This window comes from Equus asinus, chromosome 8, assembly GCF_041296235.1.
Source record: "Equus asinus isolate D_3611 breed Donkey chromosome 8, EquAss-T2T_v2, whole genome shotgun sequence".
NCBI classification, from domain to species: Eukaryota; Metazoa; Chordata; class Mammalia; order Perissodactyla; family Equidae; genus Equus; species Equus asinus.
Window position 1 is genome coordinate 45,609,985 of NC_091797.1, and position 25,213 is coordinate 45,635,197.

The 25,213-nt window shown below is 39.0% G+C and overlaps 1 protein-coding gene across 10 annotated transcripts in view; it reads right to left on the reverse strand.

Moving 5' to 3' along the window:
- Positions 1–25,213, reverse strand: part of CARMIL1 (capping protein regulator and myosin 1 linker 1) — a 309,026-nt gene that overhangs the window by 112,504 nt on the left and 171,309 nt on the right. For all 10 annotated transcript variants that reach the window (XM_014851594.3, XM_014851592.3, XM_070515533.1 and 7 more), the window contains 6 exons: positions 19,657–19,743; positions 13,593–13,696; positions 11,105–11,182; positions 10,892–10,968; positions 7,249–7,353; positions 1,647–1,716 (listed from right to left, as the gene is read on the reverse strand). In XM_014851594.3, coding sequence (XP_014707080.2) covers positions 1,647–1,716; positions 7,249–7,353; positions 10,892–10,968; positions 11,105–11,182; positions 13,593–13,696; positions 19,657–19,743 — 521 coding nt within the window. The remainder of the gene's footprint in view (positions 1–1,646; positions 1,717–7,248; positions 7,354–10,891; positions 10,969–11,104; positions 11,183–13,592; positions 13,697–19,656; positions 19,744–25,213) is intronic.

The window sequence follows — 25,213 nt, forward strand, 5'->3', positions numbered from 1 at the left end:
TAATTCAGTAGTTTGATCTAACAGAGCAATCAAGTTTATACCGACTTGCTTTTTTTGATAAAATAACCCTTCCCATCCCATTCTTCTTATTCCTCCTGCCATAAAAAAATTATTATTGGAAAGTCCGTTAATAAAGTGCTGGTAAACAAATAATTAATTCATATTACTAGAGTTGGTTTCTGTTCTATGGTCTTTCTTTATAAATAAAAAAGCATTTATTTTCACATGAAAACTTCACAATGCAGGGTTAGCTTTATAGGGGTTTGGGTTTTTTTTGGCTTTTCTTTTTTCCACACAAAAGATTAGCAACCCACACACAGTTGGTGTTCACTCCAGCTCCAAATGAATTTTAAAAAATCCTGCACTAACAATTTACATGATACAATTTCAGACTTGTCAGTTTCTAGAATTTTCAAAGAGGTAAAGCATTAATCTTCAATATTTAGTGTTGGCTTAGGTGCCCGGCATTTTGGTAGGAGCTGAAAACATAAAACAAAGTAAGACACAGATATTGCCCTCCAGAAAGTTACAGCCTAGCTGGGAAAGCATACAGGAGACAATTTAATAATTGTGCAAGGCACTATGTGGTTCAGTGTTCAAATGCATGTCACCACCACGCAGTACTAGGCAATTAGAAAAGGACAAGGTCATAAAGGGTTGAAGCAGTCAGGGAAGAAATTCAACAGATGGACAGACAGATAAGAGCAAATAAACTTTATATGTACCAGACACTCTCAGCAGCACTTGTCAAAAAATAGCTTCTCTAAACTTCATAACAAGGTTGCGGCACTAATATTGTCTCCCTTTTGCAGATGCAAAAATTGAGATTTAGTGATATCAACTAATCCATCCAGGATTGAAAACTGGGATTGAACCCTAAGAGTCTGATGCAGGTAGGGAGGAGACTGGACTCGAGCTAGATCCTTCAAGAGAGGGACGCCTTGGAGAAGAAGAGGGACATGGCAAGAGTGTGCCAGGAAGAGACAACATTGGGCATAAAGACCCAGGAACAGGACTGAAGAGACTTCCACCTCCAGCCCTGAGAAGAAGACAGCAAGTCTGACATGCTAGGTAAAGTCGGGCTCCAAAGAGACCGGGTGGTTTATACCTGGGTATTTTCTTACAAATGTAGAGGGGTTTAGTCTCAATTCCTCTCTGCGTTCATTGATAGGAAGTGTTTAGAATTGCTGTAATTTTGAGAAGTATCTTAATTTTTCTGTTTTAAACCAAGACATTAAAAAGTGAAATTAATAACAAGCCAGCCATTCCTTTCATAGTCTCTAAATTCAAGGTAGGTTATACACACTTGCCCCCTGCAAGGAACACTGTACGGTACACTTTTAATGACAGCAAAGCTAGTTGATGACTTTATATCTCAAGGCTCCAGCATAGAATACTTAAGCAACTGGCTCCAAGAAGGGGGGGAAAGTCATTAAAAACACACTTGAATGCTTTCTGAACGGTGTTCCATGGCTGTTTGTAGATTAAACTTGCAAAATACGGAACATCAAAAACTTCTGTAATGTGTGTTTTTCTGCTTCATTTATACCCTCTAGAATCACAGTATCACACTTTTTCCCGGAAAAAAACAAAGCAATTTTCAGGCTCTTATCTATTCTAGTACATACTCTTAAAGATGTTCTTACCTCACAGTTGCTGAGATCAAGAGAAACCCCTTTCAAGTTGTGATTACAAGCCAGGCCCAATAACAGCGCTCTGAGGGGAGGAAATACACATTAGACACAAATTCCACACATCACACTAAGAATTTGTAAGCACACTGAATAAAGCCCAGAGAAAAAAGAACGCCTTTTCTGAATCACAGGTCAAAAACGATCTCACTTTTTAAAATGCCAACTGCATTTCTGCCTCCCAACAGCAGTGAAGAAAATGACAGCGCACACTCTTCTGTTTGACACGGAGCAGATCCATCATAAATGCAAAACCCGACAGGATTGCTATTCCTATGCAAATAAACCAACAGTACACCTAATTGCACATTGAAATTAAATTGTGTTCATCACAGATCAATTCCCACCTGCATCTGCTGGGAACACCTTTAATAATGTTTAGAATATTATTAGGCAATTGTTATTATAATAGCAAAGTAAAGCTGGTTTTCCCTAAGGAATATGTTAGTGAGGAAGTCAGGCTCCACAGTATTCCAGGATGTGAAGTTATATCTAGATGGGTTTATTAAAGGGCCTACAGAGCAGGGATGGGTAAGGGTATAACAGCACCGGAAATAAGGAACAGGTCTTGAGTGTGAGTTCAGCATCCTGCCTGTGTGTCTGGCTACTAGCTGGTCACAAGGTAAACCACATCATCGTCTCAAAAGGAATGTTCTCATCAGCAGATTGAGGAGACTGGACTAATCACTGGGATCTCATATCTCTAAGAGAGTGAATTGATTCTACTCTCCTGACTCTGTCCTATGAAATCCAACACCATTGAGCAGGCTTGAAACATAAGTTTCACACATGCACACACATCCATTGAATTACACTGAGACGGGCCAGCCCAGTGGCATAGTGGTTAAGTCTGGCACACTCTGCTTCAGTGGCCTGGGTTCACAGGTTTGGATCTTGGACGCAGACCTACACCACCTGTCAAGCCATGCTGTAGCAGTGACCCACATACAAAATAAAAGAAGACTGGCACAGATGTTAGCTCAGAGCAAATTTTCCTCACCACCAAAAAAAAAAATTACATTGAGAAGACAAAAGGCCCTCAGGTAGGCCCTGTAAGGAATACAAAGATGAGCACAAGAGGGCTCCTGCTCTCAAGCAAGGGAAACAAGTATGTGTGTAAATAACTATAATACAAGGCAGACAGTAGTAAGAACTAGAGAGCAGAACTGAGGCATCTGCTACCTAGGGTTGACTACCTGTTCTCGGTGTTCCAAGGAAAAAGACCTGCACCCAGTATACTCCAAAAATACCCCAGGGTAAGGGTGAGGTGGGAAGGTAAGGAATTATTTCACGGCAAAGTCTCTGAGATTTTCCCCTCCCAGTGGTTCTCTGGCCTCATCCACCGAGAGAGAACCCCAGCAGTGGGCGTGGAGCAGAAGAGCTTGGCTGCTCCCAACTATGAAAACAACCCCTGCAGGAAGAAAGCTGGAGGGCAGTGCCTTGCTCCTCATGCCTTTAATCCAGCTCACTAGCCCCTTATTCCAAGACACTGTCCTATGAGAAAGGCTGGGCATATCTCATCTCTGTGCTTGCTTCTGTTCAACTACTTAATAAATTGTTTCTTCTCCTAAAAAGTGCTTTTTCCCTTTCTTTCTTGCGGGTAGTAATGAGCTGCTGAAATCGATTGGGACTGAGAACCAAAAGGCCAGTCCAGAGGTCCCGGTTCTTACTAACAGCTGGGTGGTCTCAAGCACATCTTTTTCTCTCTGTGTCTCAGGTTCTCATCAGCAAAATGGGAGAGTGAGGACATTACCAAAGAGGTTCCTTTTATTTCTGACACATGCTGAGTTTCTAGGACTTAGCCACATTATTTCACATTGTATTTTTCTAAGGTTTAGATGGAAGGAGACTTCTTCCTATTTTCTGACTTGTAGATTAAGACCAAGGAAACAAATGCTGTGCTTTCTGATATTTAACTATAGAAGGTCAATGATTAAGAGGTAAAGACTCATGAGACAATACAAATAACCCACAGAAACTGTCCTTAGTAAAATGAAATAAAGCAGAACAACTATAACAAAGCATAGCAGGCACTGGGGAAAAATTCTACAGCAAGATATGTTATTTCTTTTAACCCAGTGATGGAAAAACTGCCTTAACAATTATCCTCTTGATCCTCAATCATTAGTGCAAAATTGGTTAAGAGAAGAATTTGTATTTAACTTCTCAGCTCTATGTGGGGAAAATATGTGATGCTATATGTAATTCTGGAATAGCACATTTAATAGGTTAATTAAAAATACTTGGCCAGGGATATGGGGTCGGAGAGAAAGGGTACTACATGGCAGGGAGGGCAGGAGGACAGAGGGAAGAAGGGACAAGGGGGAGAGAAAGCGAAAGAACAAGAATGAGCAGTAAACAGGAAATTAAAAACCAGTCTGAGTGACACTGGAGCAAGGAGCATCCTTGGGACACACATGAACTGCACTATTCCGGAGGTTTTAGGAAACACGAAGGAACGGTGTCACCATGTTCTTTAAAGCCGCTTGAAACACTTTAAGATGGACTAAAACAGCCTCCAAGGAAAAACATAACTGTGAAGTAAGCAGTTATATTCTTTGTATTGCTTTCAAAGAACCCCAAATTAAGAGGGAAAATTCTGCAAAATATTATTATACCCAAACTTAAAGTGTTACTCTCAAAAGAAGTCACATTTCTTTAGCTTATTCTCTTAAGGCCACTATTCCTCAACCCTTTAAGAAACAAAGGTGTCCTCCAGCGCTCTTGATGCAGTGGAGCGAAGTGTGTGCTTAGGAACAGTACTGAGCCAGAGTCAGCTGTGGGGCAGCGGGGGCCACTGCTATGCACCTCCCAGAACCCCCTTGGCTATCAGTCCTCCTTGGGAACTGCTTCCACCGAAGAAAAAATGCCTTGAACAAGGTCACATCTCTTTCCAGAGGCAGCCTATATACCCAAGGACAGATCAACACAGGGGTATAAAGGCCTAGTCTCCTATCTCAACTCAGGACAGCTCTGTGAAGGGCCAATCCAGCAACAAAGCTCCCATGAGGTTGGCAGAGGCCTTCATTTTGAAGGCGTCTCCCTTCAGCATCCCCTCTGTTCAATCCTGCTTTCTTCCCGCCTCCTCCTCCACAGAGGGGATTCCAAGAGCACTTCCTGATAAATACCCTACATGCTAATCTCCATCTCTAAGTCTACTTCCCAGGAAACCCAATCTGTGACAGCGAGTTCTGACAAATTACTTAGCTTCTCTGAGCCTCAATTTCCTCACCTGTGAAACAGAGATAATGATACCCTCCCTCCCTCCCACAACTGTGGTCAACACCGCAGGTGACAGTCTGTATATAAGCATCTAGATTGGTGTCTAGCTTAGGGTAGTGCTTTGCAAGTTCCCTATCATCCCCACCCCCTCAAAGGTAAACCTGAGCACCTCAGTTTTGTTATGACTTTTCAAATTATAGTATCACATTAAAGGTACATACGGAATTTTGTTTACAGACTCTTCAGCCGTGAAGTCTTTTGCCCCACATTAAAATTTGTACTGAATAAAACATAGACCTGAAGAGACTACATTATTAAACATCCATATAAATAACAACAGGTCACATGATTTAACACAAAATAACTTTGAAGTATAACATTTATAAGTTTATAGCTATAATAAAGTACAGTAAATCCAGTGTTGTTGTGGTATGGGATATTCTGTAAAATCAACTACGCTAACCAGTGAAGAGCTACTCTACATTTAAGAGGGATCAACAATATTAAAAGAATTAGACAGGGGGCCGGCCCTGTGGCCGAGTAGTTAAGTTCACACGCTCCACTTCAGGGCCCAGGGTTTCACCGGGTTTGAATCCTGGGTAAGGACATGGCATCACTTATCAAGCCATGCTGAGCTCATCCCACATGCCACAACTAGAAGGACCGACAACTAAAAATACACAACTATGTACCAGGGGGCTTTGGGGAGAAAAAGAAAACAGAATAAAAATAAAAAATAAAATCTTAAAAAAAAAAAAGAATTAGAGGGGCTGGCCCAGTGGTGCAGCAGTTAAGTTCGCACATTCTGTTTCAGCAGCACAGGGTTCACCGGTTTGGTTCCCGGGTGCGGACATGGCACTGCTTGGCAAGCCATGCTGTGGTAGGCGTCCCACATATAAACTAGAGGAAGATGGGCACAGATGTTAGCTCAGGGCCAGTCTTCCTCAGCAAAAAGAGGAGGATTGACAGCAGATGTTAGCTCAGGGCTAATCTTCCTCAAAAAGAAAAAAAAGGAAAGAAAAAGTTACAGTACCATGTACCTAGGACTAAAACTATTTTCAACATGCTAATGCTAATCTCTCACTGATACACTGAGGGCAAGGACTAGGTCTGGTTTTGCTTTACTACTCAGTAGTGCCCTTGTGGTCTCTAGCACATTATAGATGCTCAATAAATATTAGCCGAATGAATAAGTAAAGAAGTGTGATTAAATTATAATGGAATCCCTTTAGAGTATTGATTCTGATAGCCTTATTCATATCCATACAAACAGCTTAGTCATGAGGCTTTTACTATTCGCAGCTGTGACATTTAAAGACGTCTAATACTTTAATTCAATATTTTTTTAAAAAAAGCCCTGCTATAAGATGTTGTTGGTTTTATTTTAGCACTTGACTGGATCTACGGTTCTTAAAGGCACCCATTGTTTTAGTCACACAACACTATGTGAAATACCGTAATCAAGAGCTTCGCACCTCTCAAAAAAAAAGGCAATTTACAAATTAAAGATTCATTTTCTAGCAAAATGAATAGCAGACATTGATTTTAACATTTCATACAAATTACAAAAGAAAAATTAAATGGTGATTTACATGTTAGCTAGGGAAAAGAGAAATCTGTGCATACATCTGAGCATATCTGACAACATACGTAACTACTTGAAAACATGTCCTTTAGACTCAAAGCAAATTTAATTCTATAGCCCATGTACACTGAATTTTTTATTATTTCTGGGAATGGTGAATAGAAATTTCAAGTATAACGAATTATTCTTAAACTTTAATTTAGCTAAAAAGTTGAACTTCACCACTATACCAACACTACGGATATTAACCCATAATATAAGTTGGCTGCCAAGTAAAAATACCAAACAGATGATCTATGCTGACCTGGATAACTCAGAAACCAAAGCACCTAAAAGTTGATTCTGTTGTATAAACATGTGTATAGAGTTTGACTATTACTGTTAGTAGAAACATTTCGAATAAATATTGGTTAAAACACACACACACACACACAAATATACCTAAAATGAACTGAACAGAGATTGATATAAAGGCAATGGCACCTGGGAACAAAACTTTTATAGAAGATCAGTGACTCCTACCAAGGTCACAAACCAAAGAAAGCTATTTTTTTCACAGAAGATGCAATAATATCAATAATGTACAATGTACTCAAAAAGATTTTCATTTCCTTTTGTGCTCATAATAAAAAGGCATTTTCAGCCGCCTTGTCTGCTTCAGGATTATGCGTCTTTTTCCCTTCCCCCAAGCACATTCATAATAACAAATTGAACTTTAAAAGGTCTGGAGAAAATGAACTAACCACTCACTTTAAGGGCTCAGGAGATAGTTTTGTGCCTGAAAGGTTGATCTGCATCAGAGCCAGAGAACTACTAAAAAACTGCTTGAAAGACGGGGGTACTTCTTTTCCTTTCCTGCAAAACAAAACACGCAAGTCACACCAGCAGTTACCCGTCCCTCTGAGCGCCCCGCTTCCAAATTGACAAAACTATCCATCGTCACTCACTGTGAAATAAGCCGTGAATCAGTTACATTTTCAGTAGAAATTTAAAGGTAAAAAGAAACAAAATGCCTGAAACCTAAATAAATTAATTCAACACAATTAAAGGAATGATGTGAGAGAAGCTAAGATATCCTGTTAAGTCTTTATAATATTTTATTCCTATTCTTCATAGCCCATGAACTCATTGTGTTCTATCCCTAGATCTTTAGAAAACTCCATGTTTGGATTTTTAAGAAATAAGAGGTCAAAGAAGATGTATATTTCTCATCAATTTAAAGAGCTTTCCCACTGAGTGGCATCGAATGTTAAGGATCGCTACATGCATCTGGCAATATTTTCAGATGCAGTAAGTCTCAGATGCAACAAGATTGTGACCTGATGTCAAGCTGAGGAACAGCATGGAAAGTCTGACTGGGGGCCGGCCCAGTGAGGCAGCGGTTAAGTGCGCAAGTTCCGCTTCGGCGGCCCGGGGTTTGCCGGTTCGGATCCCGGGTGCAGACATGGCGCCGCGTGGCAAGCCATGCTGTGGTAGATGTTTCACATATAAAGTAGAGGAAGATGGGCGTGGATGTTAGCTCAGGGCCAGTCTTCCTCAGTGAAAAGAGGAGGATTGGCAGCAGTTAGCTCAGGGCTAATCTTCCTCAAAAAAACAACAGCAAAAAAGAAAGAAAGAAAGAAAGAAAGTCTGACTGGCATGAAGCCTGCATGACAAATATCCTGCTCAGGTCTTATACCCATAGCACAGATCTAATAATTTCAGGCCAAATATTAGAATAGTTAAAGACAAGCTCCAAAAGGAAATGGCTATAAGCTCCATGCTACTACAGTGGGAAGTTAGTGGATCAAATTATACAGCTCAGCAAGAAGGCAGAGTCAACACCACAGTACGAGGGTTTGAGAAAACAAGATTCCAGAGTCACAGTTGGAATGTGAACTCTTTGCTTGTTTTGTTCTATCTGACAGGATCATTGGAAGGACTGAATAGGTACACATAAGCAAAGCACTCAGCCTGATGCGTAGTAAACACTCATTTACTGACAGTCATTCCTGTTCTGCGGAGGATTCACAGTCTCTCACAGCAGAGGCCATCTTAGTGGTCTAGCTCAACCACGTAATATTCAACAACTTTTACTATACAGAGATCCAGGGAAACCTTTCAATATTTGAAAAAGGTTTTAAAACAGGACAATTTCAGGCTAGTTGAGAAGAAATATCTAAGCAAGCAGAATCTTTATTTAAAAAGACGAGAAAGAAATTTAAGAGAAAAGAGAATTCTGGTGGAATATATATTAGACGTTTCAAACAACTCTGGGTCCAGATAGTAGAACAATATAATATAAGCTTGTATATTCCTGTTCATTTTTTGATGAGCAAATGTTGTTAAATTATTCTTTGAATATAGCTCTCCTCCTGTTAGTCTGTCATGGTGTTAACTCTTCCAGTGTTTGCAAATATTCACTGCCCCTTTCTGAGGCAGGATGCTCTGTCACCCCACTGATGGCAGGCTTGGCCATGCAAGTCCCTTTGGCCAATGGGATGTTAGCAGAAGTGACATGTGTGACCTCCCAAGAGAAGTTTCACCAGCCAGTACTTGCACTACCATGATTCTTTTTCCTCTGCTATGTGACTGTCAACATTCTAGAGAGAGGCTGCTCTGCCTCCCAGAGTGAAGACAATGTGGCCAGCCCACAAGAGACATGTCACAAAATCATCACTGCCGAGGGGCCAGACCGGTGGTGAAGTGGTTAAGTGCACACGTTCCACTTCTCGGCAGCCCGGGGTTCACAGGTTTGGATCCCAGGTGCAGACATGGCACCTCATGGCAAGTCATGCTGCGTTAGGCATCCTACGTATAAAGTAGAGGAAGATGGGCATGGATGTTAGCTCAGGGCCAGTCTCCCTCAGCAAAAAGAGGAGGATTGACAGCAGTTAGCTCAGGGCTAATCTTCCTCAAAAAAAGAAAAAATTCATCATTGCTGAAAGCCAGGGAGATGGTGGTGGGTTGGGGTGGGGGGATCATTTGTTACTACAGAACAACCTGACCTTTCCTGACTGATACATTTGTGAAATTATCTGTGAACAGAAGTCTGAATAGCCTGGCTAACGATCCACAACTCTGTGTAAATGCAGCAATTTCAACATAATTACTAAAGGCTTTCTATGATTATATCTAGGTAAGGCACTGGGTATTAAACAGTTTCATCACAACTTTTCCTTTGAAAGCAAGGCAATTTGTTAGCACAATTTTGCTCTACAAGCCTAATAGTTCTACTGAAGGCCAGTCATCACAGCACACACAGTATTGTGATCTCAAAAGAGTTGATGACACAAAACTCTTCACAGTCTATGATATCATCTTCCAGCTCAGCTCCTCAGTCAATTCCAGCTCCATCAAAGCACGGCTTCACAAGCTGCCTGCAAATACACGAGCTGACTGAGTGGTCTCTGTTAATATGCTTTAAGGCCCTCAGAATAAACTATCTTAGACAATGTTCAACTTCTCCTACTATTTTACATCCTAGATTTTACACTCTCTGATCTTATTCGATTGAGGTACTTGTGGCATACTTTTCCTATTATGAAAAGATTTACATCACTGTTGCAGTAACAGACCATTAGTACTTTAAAATATAGAATAATTCATTTGTGAGGTGCAATTGTAGAATAAAGCATGCTGAATAACTGAATTTTCCAAATAAGTGAGAGTTATCCCTTTGATTATATAAAACTTTTAAAAAGTTAACCAATAAAATGGAGCTATTTCTAATATTAAGCAATTTTCCATGTTATTAAAATGACCATGTAATGACCAAAATATTGCTTATGATTTGTGGTCATAATTACAAGTACTAAGTGTTGAACTGTATTAATATAGCGGATGGTCCCAGAATTCCAGGTTTATACGACCTATGTACTTTTCATAATTCCTTTCCCCATTCTAAGTTGCCACTCTGTGTGAACACCTGCTGCTCTAATCTACTGCCTCATTTTGCAAACAATTCTAAGTCAGCAGGGCTGAAGTGAGGTCCCTAGACTGGTCCCCCACATCCAAAGGTAAAATGCATGAGCTTTGGGATGACTGTTCTCTTTGCTCCCCATAGGTAGTTTATACTTAATTCCAAGTTCATCATTGAGAAATACCTGTAGAAGTTTCTAAAAGGGCTTTACCATATTAAGAGAGAGTGCTTGTCCGCTTCTGAGAAACAGTACATTATTATATAGTTCACACGGGCAGGCTAGAGCTATTGATAAGAACATCAACCTTTGGTGAAAAAAGATAACAAAAACTTGAACTTTCAAGCCTTAATATTCATAGATAATGGTTTAAATTTGTCTCCTTCTTCCATGTACAATATTTCACCCTTTATCATTCTATTCTCATACCACTGCAACTTTCTCTGAGAGCAAGACACACCTAGATGATAATGAAAGCAGGAATAAATCCATACCGGTGAGAAAAGACAGTTCTGGAGAGATTGAGTACAGCTAAATATTGAAGGCATCCACGGAGAAGAGCTCCACAGACCTGAGAAAGAGAGCAAGTCATGCTTATTTTCAAATATTTATAGGGCTAAGAGAATATTTTATTAGAAAGCAAGCCCCTTGTATCCCATCTAAATAGCTGTTTCGAGACCCCCCAGAGCAATATAAAAAAATATTACCATGTCCAGGGAACATTCTGTATTGGATAAGTCCAGATGAGCAATGGCGTTAGGCTGAGCCAAAAAACTGTACATGTACTTGAAATCAAAAACAAAAACAAATTAGGATTTAGAAACACATACACACACACACAATACAAGCTAATATTTTCAAATGAAATTGCCCAAATCCTCCTAGAATCATTTTCTACTCTTCCCAAGAGGATTTGCAGAATTTTCTGTCATTCCATTACCTTCCCTGGGAGCAAAAATCCAAAGAATATTTAAAATAAAATTATGTTTAAGTTAAAAAAAACAAGGCCAAATGGGATCTTGGCTACCAAACCCCCTTTTTATTACAACATGCCTTCGTTTTCCTGATGAGCTCCATTTTTATTATACAATTTTGAAACAGTGCTAATTAATTTTAATTGCTGAGATTGAAATACCACCTGAATTGCAGTCACCCTATCAAAATGCTAATCACTGCTGAAAGTGTTGGAGGAACCACTAATGTGAATTTGAGAGTCTCAGGCTATACCCTCTTCTATCCAACACAATGATTTTTCTATTTTTAGTTACTTCCAAAATCTAACAAGGTAGGGCCTGACAGCACTATTAGTTTGTTTTTGTAATTTCACATATAGCAAAGACACTTCAGGTTTCAGGAGGTCACACTGCCTAAACTCTCCCCAACCCCCCATGCAAGGCCATCAAAACAATAAAATTAACAACTCTCTGTTCTTCTCGATTCGTCCTGTGTGAGTGGCAGCACCAGAGTCCACCAATGGAGTCCAAGCTCCTGTCACCGGGTAAATAGCTAAATTCTCTTTTGCTTCCCTGGATGCCATGAGATACTTGCAAAGACAAACTTAATACTGACACGGTCCTAGTCCTCGGCAGAGACTCCTAAGTGTAGCAGCTTAGTTACGTGATGCTTGAGAAATATCCTCTCTACCCAGGAATTCAGAAGAGCAAAAGATCAGCCTGTACATCACTTCAGAGTGACCAGATACACAGAACAGACTCTATTAAGGGAAGCTGATTCAGAAGAATAATTTTGTTCTCACTTTCATGAAGATCTCACTGCTTCTCTGTCTCTGTCTGGCACTGTTTTACTCCTGGCCACCAGCTAGGGGAGCTCTAATCACCCTCAAATGGTGATAAGTCCCTACTTGGCCAACACTTCTCCAAAGAGACAGGCCCTGCTAGGCTGCTCTCTCTGCAGGCACAGGGCCTGGTGAGCCCCTCCTTGCACCTGCTGCATGGCTCCCAGAACCTCAGCCTGCCCAGGGCTAGAAGCCCACTCTCACTCAGGCCTCTTCATTCCACTTCCCCTTCCTCAGAGGCAAGCTGGGACAAGACCCACCCCTGGATGGGGAAAAAATCCTGGGCTACTCTGCCATCTTGAATGACTATTAATGCCCCTATTTTAGCAGAGTCTTATTATTTAATCTTCAGGCTCTTCTTTTATCCCTCTTTCTGTTCCTCTAGTTCATCACTGTAACGTTTTGGTGGTTCACATCGGACTCCTTGTTTGTTTCATCTTGGGAGGGAGGACATTTATGAATCATCAGAGAAGGTGGTGACTAAAATTGGACAATGTGTTGAAAAGTCATAGCGTACTAGAAAACAAGTATTATTGAAATGATTTCAAGTGTGAGGGAGAGGGAAAAATCTACAAAAAGGACTTTGGCAACATTCCCTGCTTTACATGGAAAGTAAAACAGGAGAGAAATGAGAATAAATTTCACAGTGTTTTTCACCCCCATAAAGCAGTGGAATGCAAACTAAGGTTCTTCGAACATGTCCGCCTGCTGTAGGCCTACTGGTAAGGGAGCAGTTCCTCTAAATGTCATTATGGTGACCAGAGGGGGACCACTCACCACATTTAGTAATGAGATGATACCTAATTCACTGGATCAAGTTCTGCCAAACATTTATATTATTGATTCAGGTGCATGAATAATCTTGCTACAAATGAGGGGAAACTTTTTGCCTTCACACAAATTTTAAAGAGCTGTCCCAGTTTACTCCTAACTCCCCCTTCTCCCTACTACATTCATGAAACAGCCCAGGACTGGAGTTTAGCCCAATATCTCCTTTCAATCGCAAACTATAAAAAACCCACCATTCTTCCCAACAATATTATTGAGTGATGAAATAACTCTGTTTACATTTCCAATCTTTCTTATCAGGCAATTTTAACAGGTACAATAATGTTTTATAATGAAGAAAGACATTTCTTCAGAAAAAGTATTTCCAAAGAGAATTTAAACTTCAGCAACTTTAAGTGGGATGGGGGGAGTGGGGGGGGACAGACTTATTGATAGACTATGTTTAATTTAGGAAGGCTCCGGAATTTTTCCCTAAAACACTTCATAAGCTCATAACAAAATGATTTTTAAGGTGTTATGATAAACGGATATGCAAGGAAATAAGTTAGAAAGCCATGTTGAGAAATTATTCCAGCTCCTTTGAAGATGGCATAAAGGAAAGGAAAACCTACCGAGAGGTCATCTCCACGCAGGACGTTCCCTGAGAGGTCTAGGTGGGTAAGGGTGGTGGCAGTCAACAGGTTGGCACTGAGTGACTGAGAAAGGCTATTCACCCCTGCAACAACGAGAAGATCCAGGCTCAATTTCCACTCCAGGAAACAAAATGAGGCTTGTGAGTTTCTATAAATGGCCCAGCAGTCCCCTCAAATTGCAGGACTGAGGTTAACCATAAGCACTGTCCCCAAAAGGTAGCACTATGATTGCCCTTTTTTTGACATCCCCTCAGGAAGAACAGGTTAGTCACAGACAGAACCATCTCTCTTAGGAGAAAGAAATGGATTGGCTTCATTTTGCTCCACTTCTTCTGATGTAGATGGACAGGATTTTAAAGCAATCTAATTGATCATTTCTACCCTTTTCTTAATCCTGCCAGGCAATTCTTGACTTCGCATATAGTATTGAAATGATGCAGGTGCAAATTCAGATACTTTAGGCTATTTAAAGTACTTGGAAGTTAATACAGGAATGCACTGCTCTACTTAAGGTAGTAGATTCAAGGAAAATTTTAGACTGAAATGGATTTTACAAAGAGTGAGAAAATGATCTGTACACAATGTAAGAAGCAATTAAAAAGAAAAAGTGATCATTTTGACACTCTATATACTATTTACATACATAACATAAATGGCTCAAGTTAAAGTCAACTGAACTAAACTGTTAATACCATCTCAGAAAGCAAAGAATGAATATATGAGGAGGACAAGATTATTCTGTGAAAGAATCCACAACTAAAATATACAGCTATATACTGGGGGGATCTGGGGAGAAAAAAGAGGGAAAAAAAAGATTATTCTGTGAAGAGAGAGCTATGTTCTATTATACGTGGGTAATAGTAATTGAAACAGGCCTGCTAATCAAGGTTTTGTAGTGGGTGAATTTTCATCAGGCCACTTCTTCATGGGGGAGCAGAGGCTCTAGGAGATGTGTGACTACAAAATAGGAGCCCACAAGAGTCTGGTCACTCACTGGGATTCAAAGAGGTCAATACACACAATATCACTGATGATGATTCTTAAGAAAACAGAGACATGGGGTATAGCGAAGTTCTTCATGTTTCTATTAAAAGTCTACAGTTCCAATTAGTATATCTTGGAAATATGACTATGTCTAAATTGGGTATACTTTTATAAATTATTTTGTTTTTCTTGTTTTTTAGTAAAATTCTTTTTGAATATTCCAGCCTGACTCTACCACCCTAAAGAGAAACAGGAAAGGGGGTTTTTGTCCACCTGGGACAGAGCCTTCATCCAGATAAGAGGTCAGGGTCAGGCCTGCCAGTGAGAGCCAGAATTGGTCACGGCAGCAGGATCTAATGAGGGCGCTCCAAGAGGGTTATAAACACAGTCCTGCACTAGAGCAGTTTAGGTGTTTGGTGTGCGGTACTCAGGAAGGTGTGTGGTACTGATATTATCTTATCCTCCAGCTTTGAACAGTTACAAAGAACCGACTCCAGTGTGTGTCTAACAAAGGCTACTGAGCCATCTCTCAAAGATGAGTGTGCATTTGGGTATGTAGACAGAAGAGACAGAGGGGCAGTGTGAAAGATGTTTTACTTAAGTACAAAGAAGAATTTCTTGGCTATCAACTCAACATTTATTAACTGCTCATAAAATGTTTCTAAAATGCTGGGGATTGGGAGACATGTAAATAAGACCCATTCTTTGCCCTCAAAAAGTTCAAAGATCATCAGGAAGGAAACTAAGTAAATTCCAGGATGAAAAGTCAGCGCTACATAAGAATATTTATTCAATGCAACAAATCTTTATTGAAAGTCACCTGTGTACCAGGCATAGGCTTCTGAGACCCAGGGAATACTATCTTACCCTCTAAAAGCCAGTCCAGTGGGAGACACAGGCAGCCCAATAATCACAATCCAGTGAGGTCAGTACTATCAACAAGGTAAGAAACAAGAACTTGGCACTGAAGAGGATGGAGATTTGATTAATTACGTTAGATAAAAGGAACCCTCAATGGCCTCTAGAAAAGGTTAATTTCTTGAGGTACCTTCTCTGATTGTCTAAATGATCAATCTTCCTTCAGTTTGTCCTGTTATTAATAGTATTAATGCATTTTGTAATGGAATAATTGAGTCCACAACATAATGGAAAACACCAGATTGTCATCAAGAAAATCATTTGTAAAATCATTTTCTCAGTGAGGTATATAACAAAACTCAATGAATAAATTTCAAAATTAGAAGGTCAAATTAGTCTTGACAGCAAAATGCTCCTTGACAAGTGCTGGCACTTGGCAGTTGGTCAACATCTGAATAGAATCAAGAGAGAATCATGTTAGCAGCAGCTAAGCTTCATGCTACTGAAACAGAATGAAGGATTTCCTCTCCCACCTCTTGAGGTTACATTCACAACAGGCCTGTGTTAATAAGTACACTAATAGCAGGAAATTACAAAAATATAGGACAGAAAAAATCTGGGCTCTTACAACCCAAACTAAACACACATTTGCATGCCATCCTTGATTCTGGCTGTCTAGTGATTTTGTCTGTTCTTTGTATTTATTATCGGAGTGTTTACAGCTGGAAAAAGGTGGTACCAGATGGCCCTGCATTGACATAATCTGGCAACCAGCAGGACATTTACTAGAAATCCAGAAAACTATCATTTAGCTAACATCTGAGGAAGAAAAAGGGTATTTGGAGATAGTATAGATGTCATGGGAATATTGAAAAAACAAAATCTGTCTTGAATTATAGAGCCACAAATATAAATGTTTTTCATAGAACAAAAATATAAAAGTTATTCCAACTCAGCAAAAGCTTAAAACTCAAAATTAATCTGAATTAGTTTGAACCTACAAACGTCTCAGATCCTATGTGAAAGTCTGCAAGAAAGCCTTCAAGAAATCAATTTTTAAAAAAACGCAACATTTCAACATCTTAGGAAGGGTGACAAATTCTTTGAGTCACATGTTATAAGACAATATTAATTCTCCAAACACATATTTTACTGCAGGGAAGAGATAAATGTGATACCCTTTCTTTGTGAAGGGTAGAGCAAAGGTGGTACTGTCCTCACTCACAAGGAAGCCCAGGACCCTGGCTTTGCCTGTGGTACCCCCTACTCTCATCACAAGGAGGGACAGGGACATCAGTGAGTGGTGGCACTGAGGCACCTGAGAACCAAATCTTACCCTTGGAAGGATAAATGATCACCACATCCCTCTATTTGCTTTATAGTAATGAATAAATAAATATATTAAATTTTTTTTTAAAAAACCACTTTTATCTTAAAAAGTTTAGACCTGGACCACATGATAAATTATTAATATTTTTAATATGTAGAGAATTTGTATAAATTAAGAAAAAAGATCAGCATTGTAAATAGAGAAGTAACAAAAGATGGAAACTAGCAGTTTCCTCCAAAAGAAATACAAATGACAAAGGAACAAGGGGGAAAAAGTTACCTAAGCAATAACTGAGGAAACTAAAATTTAAATATCACAACACTTTTGCTTATGTGCTTGATAAACAATGATAAAGGAGAATAATATCCAGTGTGTGTGAAGAGATTTGTACAAAATACCTGGAAAACAACTTAACAATAAATATCAAAAAAACTTTAAAAACTGATGCAAACTCTTCAATCTAGCAATTCCACTTACAGGAATTTATCCTAAAGAAGAAATTTTAAAATGATCAATAATTAGATATACAAGTCATGTTAACATTGTTTGATTTATTGAAAAATTAAAAATCATCTAAGTGTATGATAACAGATTATTTAAATAAATTATGGAACATCTTCCATAAGCTGGAATATCATGTAGCCATTGAAGGTGATCATGCGTTTACTGACATAAGTGATCATAAGATACTATGTGGGGAAAAATGTTTAGGTAATAGTGAGCATAGTGTGATCCCATATATGCAAGTGTGTATTTGTTGGTATGTATATAAATAAACTGCATACAGACAGAAAACAGTATGGAAGGATAGGCAAATTATCAATAATAACATTCTTGTAATGGTTTCATACTGGCATAACAAGTAAGTTTTGCTTTCTTATTTACACTTTTCAGTATCTTCTAAATCTTTACTATAAATATGTAACACATTGATAAGCATCAGAAAAAAAGTTTTTATAAAACTGACCTGCTGAGTTACAACAGTGATAACACAAGGGATGACACTTAGCTTAAGAGCTATAGATGGCTTCAGGCACCAGGACTGAACACATTGATTCCTGGGGAAATCTTTCCCTTTGGAAATTTACTTTTATGCCTTAATCTTAAATGTGTGTACAAATGTGTGCACATAAAATCATGGGACTTATGAAACTAACCCCAACTTCAAAACCTTCTTAGTGAAACTGTATGTTCAGAATAAAGTATGATTGGATGGATATAAAATCACTGAGGGACCGCTCTGCTTCACTCACTCACCCATGACACATTCAGTGAGACCCTGCAATGTGTCAGGGACACAGCAATGAATGAGGCCAAGCCCTTACCGTCTGGAAACTTGCAGGATAGGACACAACCAAAATACAATGGGAAACGTGCTAAAATAGAGGAATTTACAAAGTGTGACAGAACACAGAGAAAGGCGCATTGAGTTCTGTAAGGTGTAGGGAGAGGAGGCTGCCTAAGAGGCTTCAAAGAGAAAGTGAGAGAGAAGCGGAATCTTACAGGATGAGCAGTAATTCCCCAAATTTGTGGGTGGGGACACTGAGGTTGTCCCAGGCTGAAATAAAAGCACATAAATAAAAGCACAAGCACAAAAAATAAAAGCACAAGAGGACGACAATGATAAAGATGATGGTGATGGTGATGGTGGTGGTGGTGGTGGTGGTGGTGGTGGTGGTGATGGCCCTTTATGCCAAAAACCGCACTGTATCTACATTAACTCATTTAATGCTACCACCTATGATGAAGAACTCATCTCCATCTTACAAATGAAGCAACTGAGGAACCAAGAGATTATAAAAGCATATTCAGAGTAAGTGGAAAAGTTAGGATTCAACCCTAGGCAATGTGGCTTGAGAACTGGCACTCTTAAGCACTACACATACTGCCTTCTTCAAAAGACAGTGATATATTTAAGAGATGGCAAGTTATTCAATTCAAAAAATTCTCACTGAACACCCACTGTGGTCTGGGCACTGTGCCAGGTGCTAGAGCTAGAGATGAGAGAAGCACAGGCCGCAAGGAGAGCCCCTTTCTAGTAGGGAAGACACAGTATTTTTACCATAACATTAGATATGTGATCTAGAAAGAACACAAAGGAAAGAGCAATTGATTCTGTTGAGGCCTCTGGAGTAGGGAACACGTCTCAGAAGACATGATCACAGATGAAGGTTTTATAAAATAAACTGAAGCTCTCCAAGAGTATTCGGGGATGAAAGAAAAGCTTTTCAGACAACCAGAGCAGAACACGAAGCTGTCCAAAAGCACGATGTATGCAGGAATCTCTCAAATATTACATGGGGTGCTGACGTGGCAAAATAATCATGGAACTGACAGGATTTGATTTGCAACTGGATAAATGACAGAAGGGTGAGTGGCATCAGGAATGAACCTGGGGAAGGAAAAGCAATTTCCAGACACAGGTAGAGGTACACTGGGGACTCAGCGGTTAGGCCCAACAGTTTTCTTCTGAGCAGACAGTCCATTTGACAGCCGTGTGTAAGCATGTGTTGGGGCAGGGGGCACAGGAAAGGTCGACTTGTTTTTCCAAGGATGAACCAAGAGAAACACAACCAGTTGCCTCTGGGAATGTGAGGCAGGAGACAGGAGGCAGCCAAGTGAGTGTTTCCCAACTCAACGTCTAAGGTAAAGATCGCACGTGTATTTCGAAATCATTGTCTACTCTGAAAGCACTTTAGACAACCAGAATTCAAATCACATCATTTCTTTATCTTAAACTTGCCAGCATACTGTAATATACATATTTTTAAAGGCACACACATAACAGAATAATAATTCTAACTATTTCAGGTAGCATGGTGCAGCAGAAATATTATAGACATGAAGTTAAGTAAAGAAGATATACTGTACCTTTAGGTGACAATGAGGTTTTAGATAAATTTAAATGCTTTAATCCCTTTGGGAGTTTGGCAAATTGAATACTTAAAGAGGATACACCTGAGAAAGGAAAAAAAGAGATGATTAGAATTTGCAGGTTCTCAGAATTGCATGTGTTTTACAATGCCTGAAAATTGACTAAAATTTGATTCCAATTTATGTGATCATATTTTTCTTTCTAATATCAGACCTTGTTTTCAAAGCATCTACCATCATGCATCCTTTTTTTTCTGCAACTCCCATAGGGTGGGAGAAGGGGAAGATTGTTTGATTAAGCACACCAGTATCAAAACTTTACCATTAAAGATGTTTTTTTGGGGGCCAAGAATTACCCTCTCCCTCACAGTCCTATTTCAAATGCAAATCCTCTTGGGAAAGGTGATCTAACTGTTCCCTCCTTTTCTTTTTAACCTGTGCCTTAATGAGTTGATAGCTCTTCTGAGTGAGCAGATGCATGCTATTTAATCATTGTCAAGAAAAATGGCATAATATTAACTATTCCAATAACAGCTTCACTTTTAGCAGATGGATTCCAATAGTTAACTGGCTTAAGGTTAACAACAAAGCATCAGAGCACGTTTTAACTTCTTCCAAGTAGGTTTGGTAACATGAACTAACTCACTAGGAATTTATAGTATCAAAAATTGGATAGTCTCCAAATTTAATGGCCAGAGTGGGAGACTGAACACCAGCTCCCTCATCCACGGAGTGCAGTGAATGTAGACTGTTTTCTGGGAGAAACTAAGTAATACACGAATGTATGCCCTTCCCACAGGTCCTTTAACCAACCTCCTGCTTCACGGGTTATCAGCTCCCGGGAGCATGTTCCTGGGGAGGTTCCTGAAACAGTATTAACCGTATGGTCCCCGAGACTGATTCTCAAACTCCAGGCTCCACAAAGGAACGATGGCACTGGTTGCTGCCCTACTATATAACCCCAAATTCTCTACAATTTTATCAAAGTTCATCAAGAAATACCTTCTGTAGAAAAAACCTAAAGATCCTGCAGCTTGACCAAGCCTCTACATGGGCGTTTCCCCAAGGACGGCCAGTGTTCTTAGAGGCCCTGCCAATCTCCCCAAAGTGTTTCATTGTCAAATAAGTTTGACAATCACTGGATTAAATAATGTTAAACAGCTTTTTTTTGACTGAATATTTCTAGAGGCTTGATTGTGCTAATCCATGTTGTTAATGGCAAAGAGAGGGAAGGCCTGATATTTAACTGATCCATTCTTGTAGAAGAATAAAAAACAAGTTACTATGGGGAGAGGAAAAAGATGGAGCAACGTTTAAACCTCGATTAATACAACAGGCAAAAAAGGAGAGAAGAAAGAAGAACAAAGGAAAAAGCGGAAAATAGAAAACAGACATAGAGTAGATTTTCACCCAAATAAATCGATAATTACATCAAATATAAATGTACTAAATACTCAAACTAAAAGTCAAAGATGGATTATCTGAACAAAAACATCAGATGTTTTCAAGAGACACATTTAGAAATATACGTATTCAGAAATGAATGTAAAAGCATGGAAAAAAATACATACACTGTAAACCCTAATGAAAGAAAGCTAGTGTAGCTGTAATAATGTAAGACAAGTTTTAAGAAGCATTACTAGAGATAAATTAGACATTTCATTAATGAAGAAGATGTAGTCATTTTAAATCTGCATGGTCTGAATAACATGGTCTCAAAATACATCAAGTAAATCTGATAGTAACAAAAGGAAAATACATTGTTAGACACATGCATAAATACATATGTATGCACACACATGCACACACACGTGCACACACAATAGTGGAGATTTTTAAACACATCTCTGTCAAGTAGCTGATAAAACAAATGGACAAAAAAAGTCAGTAAAGATATAGACGATATCAAGAGCATAATGAAAAAAGATCTAATTGATATATTTAAAACACTGTACCTAATAACTCAGAATGTATTTCTTCAAAGTACACATGGAACATTTACCAAAAGTGACCATATATGGAGCCATAAAGCAAGTCTCAACAGATAATACAGAGTATGTTCCTTAACTGCTATGAAATCACGCAGAGTATATTCTCTATCAGTCTGTTCTCTAACTGCTACCATTACAATGGAATTATAACAAAAAGAAAATTAGAAAATCCCCAAATAGTTAGAACTTAAGCAATATACCTTTTTCTTTGGGAAGATTGGCCCTGAGCTGACATCTGTTGCCAATCTTCCTCTTTTTGCTTGAGGAAGATTGTCCCTGAACTAACATCTGTGCCCATCTTCCCCTATTTTGTATGTGGACACTGCCACAGCGTGGTTTGATGAGCAGTGTGTAGGTCTGTGGCCGGGATCCAAACCCGTGAACCCCAGGCCACCAAAGCACAGTGCATGAACTTAACTTCTATGCCACCGGGCCAGCCCCTTAATCAATATACTTTTAAACAATAAATGAGTCCAAGAAAAACAATCACTCTGGAAATTTTTTTAATATTTTGAGTTAAATAAAAATAAACTATTATAGTAACATTTTGGGGATACAAATACTGCCATGCTTCAAGGGAAATCTATAGTCCTAAAGACATATGTTAATAAGGAAGAAAAGCTTTTGGAAACTAATTATCTAAGTATCCATATCAAGATGTTTGACAAAACTAGCAAATTAATCCCTATAAACAGAAGGAAAGAAAAAACAAGAAGTCTATTAATAGAAAGCAGGAATAAAATCAGTAAATTTAACAAAGGTTGTTCTTCAAAAAGACTAACAAAATTAATAAACTCCAGCAAGACAACTTAACAAAAAAGAAAAAATAAAGGCGAGATCAAATTATCACAATCAGAAATGAAAAGAGAATACCAGTAGAGATCCTACAGATACTGCAAATGCAACTCGAGGGTATAAAAAAATTCTGGAGGTGAAAAAATGTATTGTTTTAGAAGAAATGGACAAAACACAACTTACCAAAACTTATATAAGAAAAAGTAGATAATCTCAAGTCTTCTACCTATTCAAGAAAATTAATCCATTATTAAAAACCTCTCCACTGGGGCCGGACTGGTGGCGTAACGGTTAAGTTCATGCACTCCACTTCAGGGGCCTGGAGCTCTCTGGTTCAGATCCTGGGCACAGACCTACACACCACTTCTCAAGCCCTGCTGTGGTGGCATCCCACACAGAAGAACTAGAATGACTTACAACTAGGATATACAACTATTTACTGGGGCTTCGAGGGGGAAAAGAAAAGAGGCAGATTGGCAACAGATGTTAGCTCAGGGCCAATCTTCCTCACCAAAAAGCATACCTAGAAAACTCCACAAAGAAAAGCAAAAGAAGCCAAATATAAGAGTATACACTGTAGAATTCTATATTTATGAAGTTGAAGAGTAAGCAAAGCTAATCTATCATAACAGAAGTCAGAATAGTGTTTATCTTTCTGTGTGGTGGAGGGCAGGGGTGGGAATCACTGGTGCAAAACACTAGAGAAGCTTGCGGACTGTGGATAATGTTCTATTTTTCATCTTAGTAGTGAGTACATGAGAGCATTCACTTTATAAAAATTCATTAAGATGTAAACTTGGGATTTGTTGACTTTTCTGAATGTGCATTATACTTTAATGAAAAAGTTTACTTCAAAAAATTAGGTATGGAAGATAACAGGAGAAAATCTAGACGACTGTGGGTATGATAATGACTTTTTAGATACAATATCAAAGGCACAAACCATGAAAGAAATCATTGATAAGCTGGACTTCATTAAAGAGTTCTTCTCTGCAGAATACAATGTCAGGGGGCCAGCCTGGTGGCTTAGCAGTTAAATTCGCACATTCCGGCTCTCGGCGGCCCAGGGTTCCCCAGTTCAGATCCCAGGTGAGGACATGGCACCGCTTGGCACGCCATACTGTGGTAGGCGTCCCACATATAAAGTAGAGGAAGATGGGCACAATGTTAGCTCAGGGCCAGGCTTCCTCAGCAAAAAGAAGAGGACTGGCAGTACTTAGCTCAGGGTAATCTTCCTCAAAAAAAAAAAAAAAAAATACAATGTCAGGAGAATGAGAAGCAAGCCACAGAGTGGGAGGAAATGTTTGCAAAAAACACATCCGATAAAGGATTGTTATTCAAAATATGCAAAGAACTCTTAAAATTTAACAATCAGAAAATAAATAACCCAATTAAAAAAGAGCTAAAGACCTTAATAGACACCTCTCCAAAGATATACAAATGGAAAATAAGCATATGAAAAGATGCTCCACATCTTATGTCACCAGGGAAATGCAAATTAAAACAACAATGAAATACGATTATACACCTATTAGAAGGGCCAAAATATGGAACACTGACAACATCAAATCCTGGCCAGGATATGGAGCAACAGGAACTCTCATTCATTGCTGGTGAAAATGCAAAATGGTACAGCTACTTTGGAAGACAGTTTGGTGGTTTCTTACAAAACTAAACATACTCATCATATGATCCAGGAATCATGCTCCCCTTGGTATTTACCGAAAGGACTTGAAAACTATGTGACATTTGGAAAAGGCAAAACTATGAAGACAGCAGCAAGATCAGTGGTTGTCAGGGGTTGCGGGGGGAGTTGTCCAGAGGGATGAATAGGCAGAACATAGATTTTTAGGGCTGTGAAATACTCTATATGATACTACAATGATGGATGCATGTCATTATACATTTGTCCACATCCATAGAATGTACAACATCAAGAGTGAACTATAAACTATGGACTTTGGGTGATTATGGTATGTCGATGCAGGCTCATCAATTGTAGCAAATGTACTACTCTTTGGGGGATGTTAATAATGGGGTAAGCTATGCATGCGAGGGAGCAGGGGCCATATGGGAAACTGCTACACCTTCCTCTCAACTGTACTGTGAACCTAAAACTATTCTAAAAAATTAAGTCTTTAAAAAAAAATTAGGTTCAGGAGAAGGAAGAATACCAGATGCTCACTTTGAACTTTTGATGAGTTATCATTGCCTACTCACCACCAGTTCTTTTATGTATTTTTTTTTTTTACTTAACAAAGCATATGCTACGACAATGCTAAAAAGAAAAGTCCCTAAAGCCATATTCCATATCTTCAAATCAAGCTGAAAATACTGTCTGTTAGATCAAAGTTGAAACCTACCAGTAAACTTCGAATTTGTTGTACTCAGGTTGATCTGAGTTGTTTTGCTTTGTTTTGTGAGAAGATGACAATTTTTAAACTTTTAATACTTTCTTTTCTGTCAGACACACCTTGAAAACCACATAAAGCTTTAAATGCCTATAACCACACGCAAGGCCAGAATGCAACAATTATTTTATGCCACTGGTGACACCCACCCATCTGTTCATTCCTTAATCGTTACGTAAACTATCTTCAAAGAAGGAAGATAGGCAAAAGGGAATAAATAATTCACCTATATTTTTCTCTGGTAAGGAACTATCACACCACAAGTAATGAAAGTAATAAAAAAGTGAAGTTCCTAAATTAGAATAAGCTGAATAAAGTCATGTTTGATAATTTATTTAAAAGAAAAAAGCAGGACTA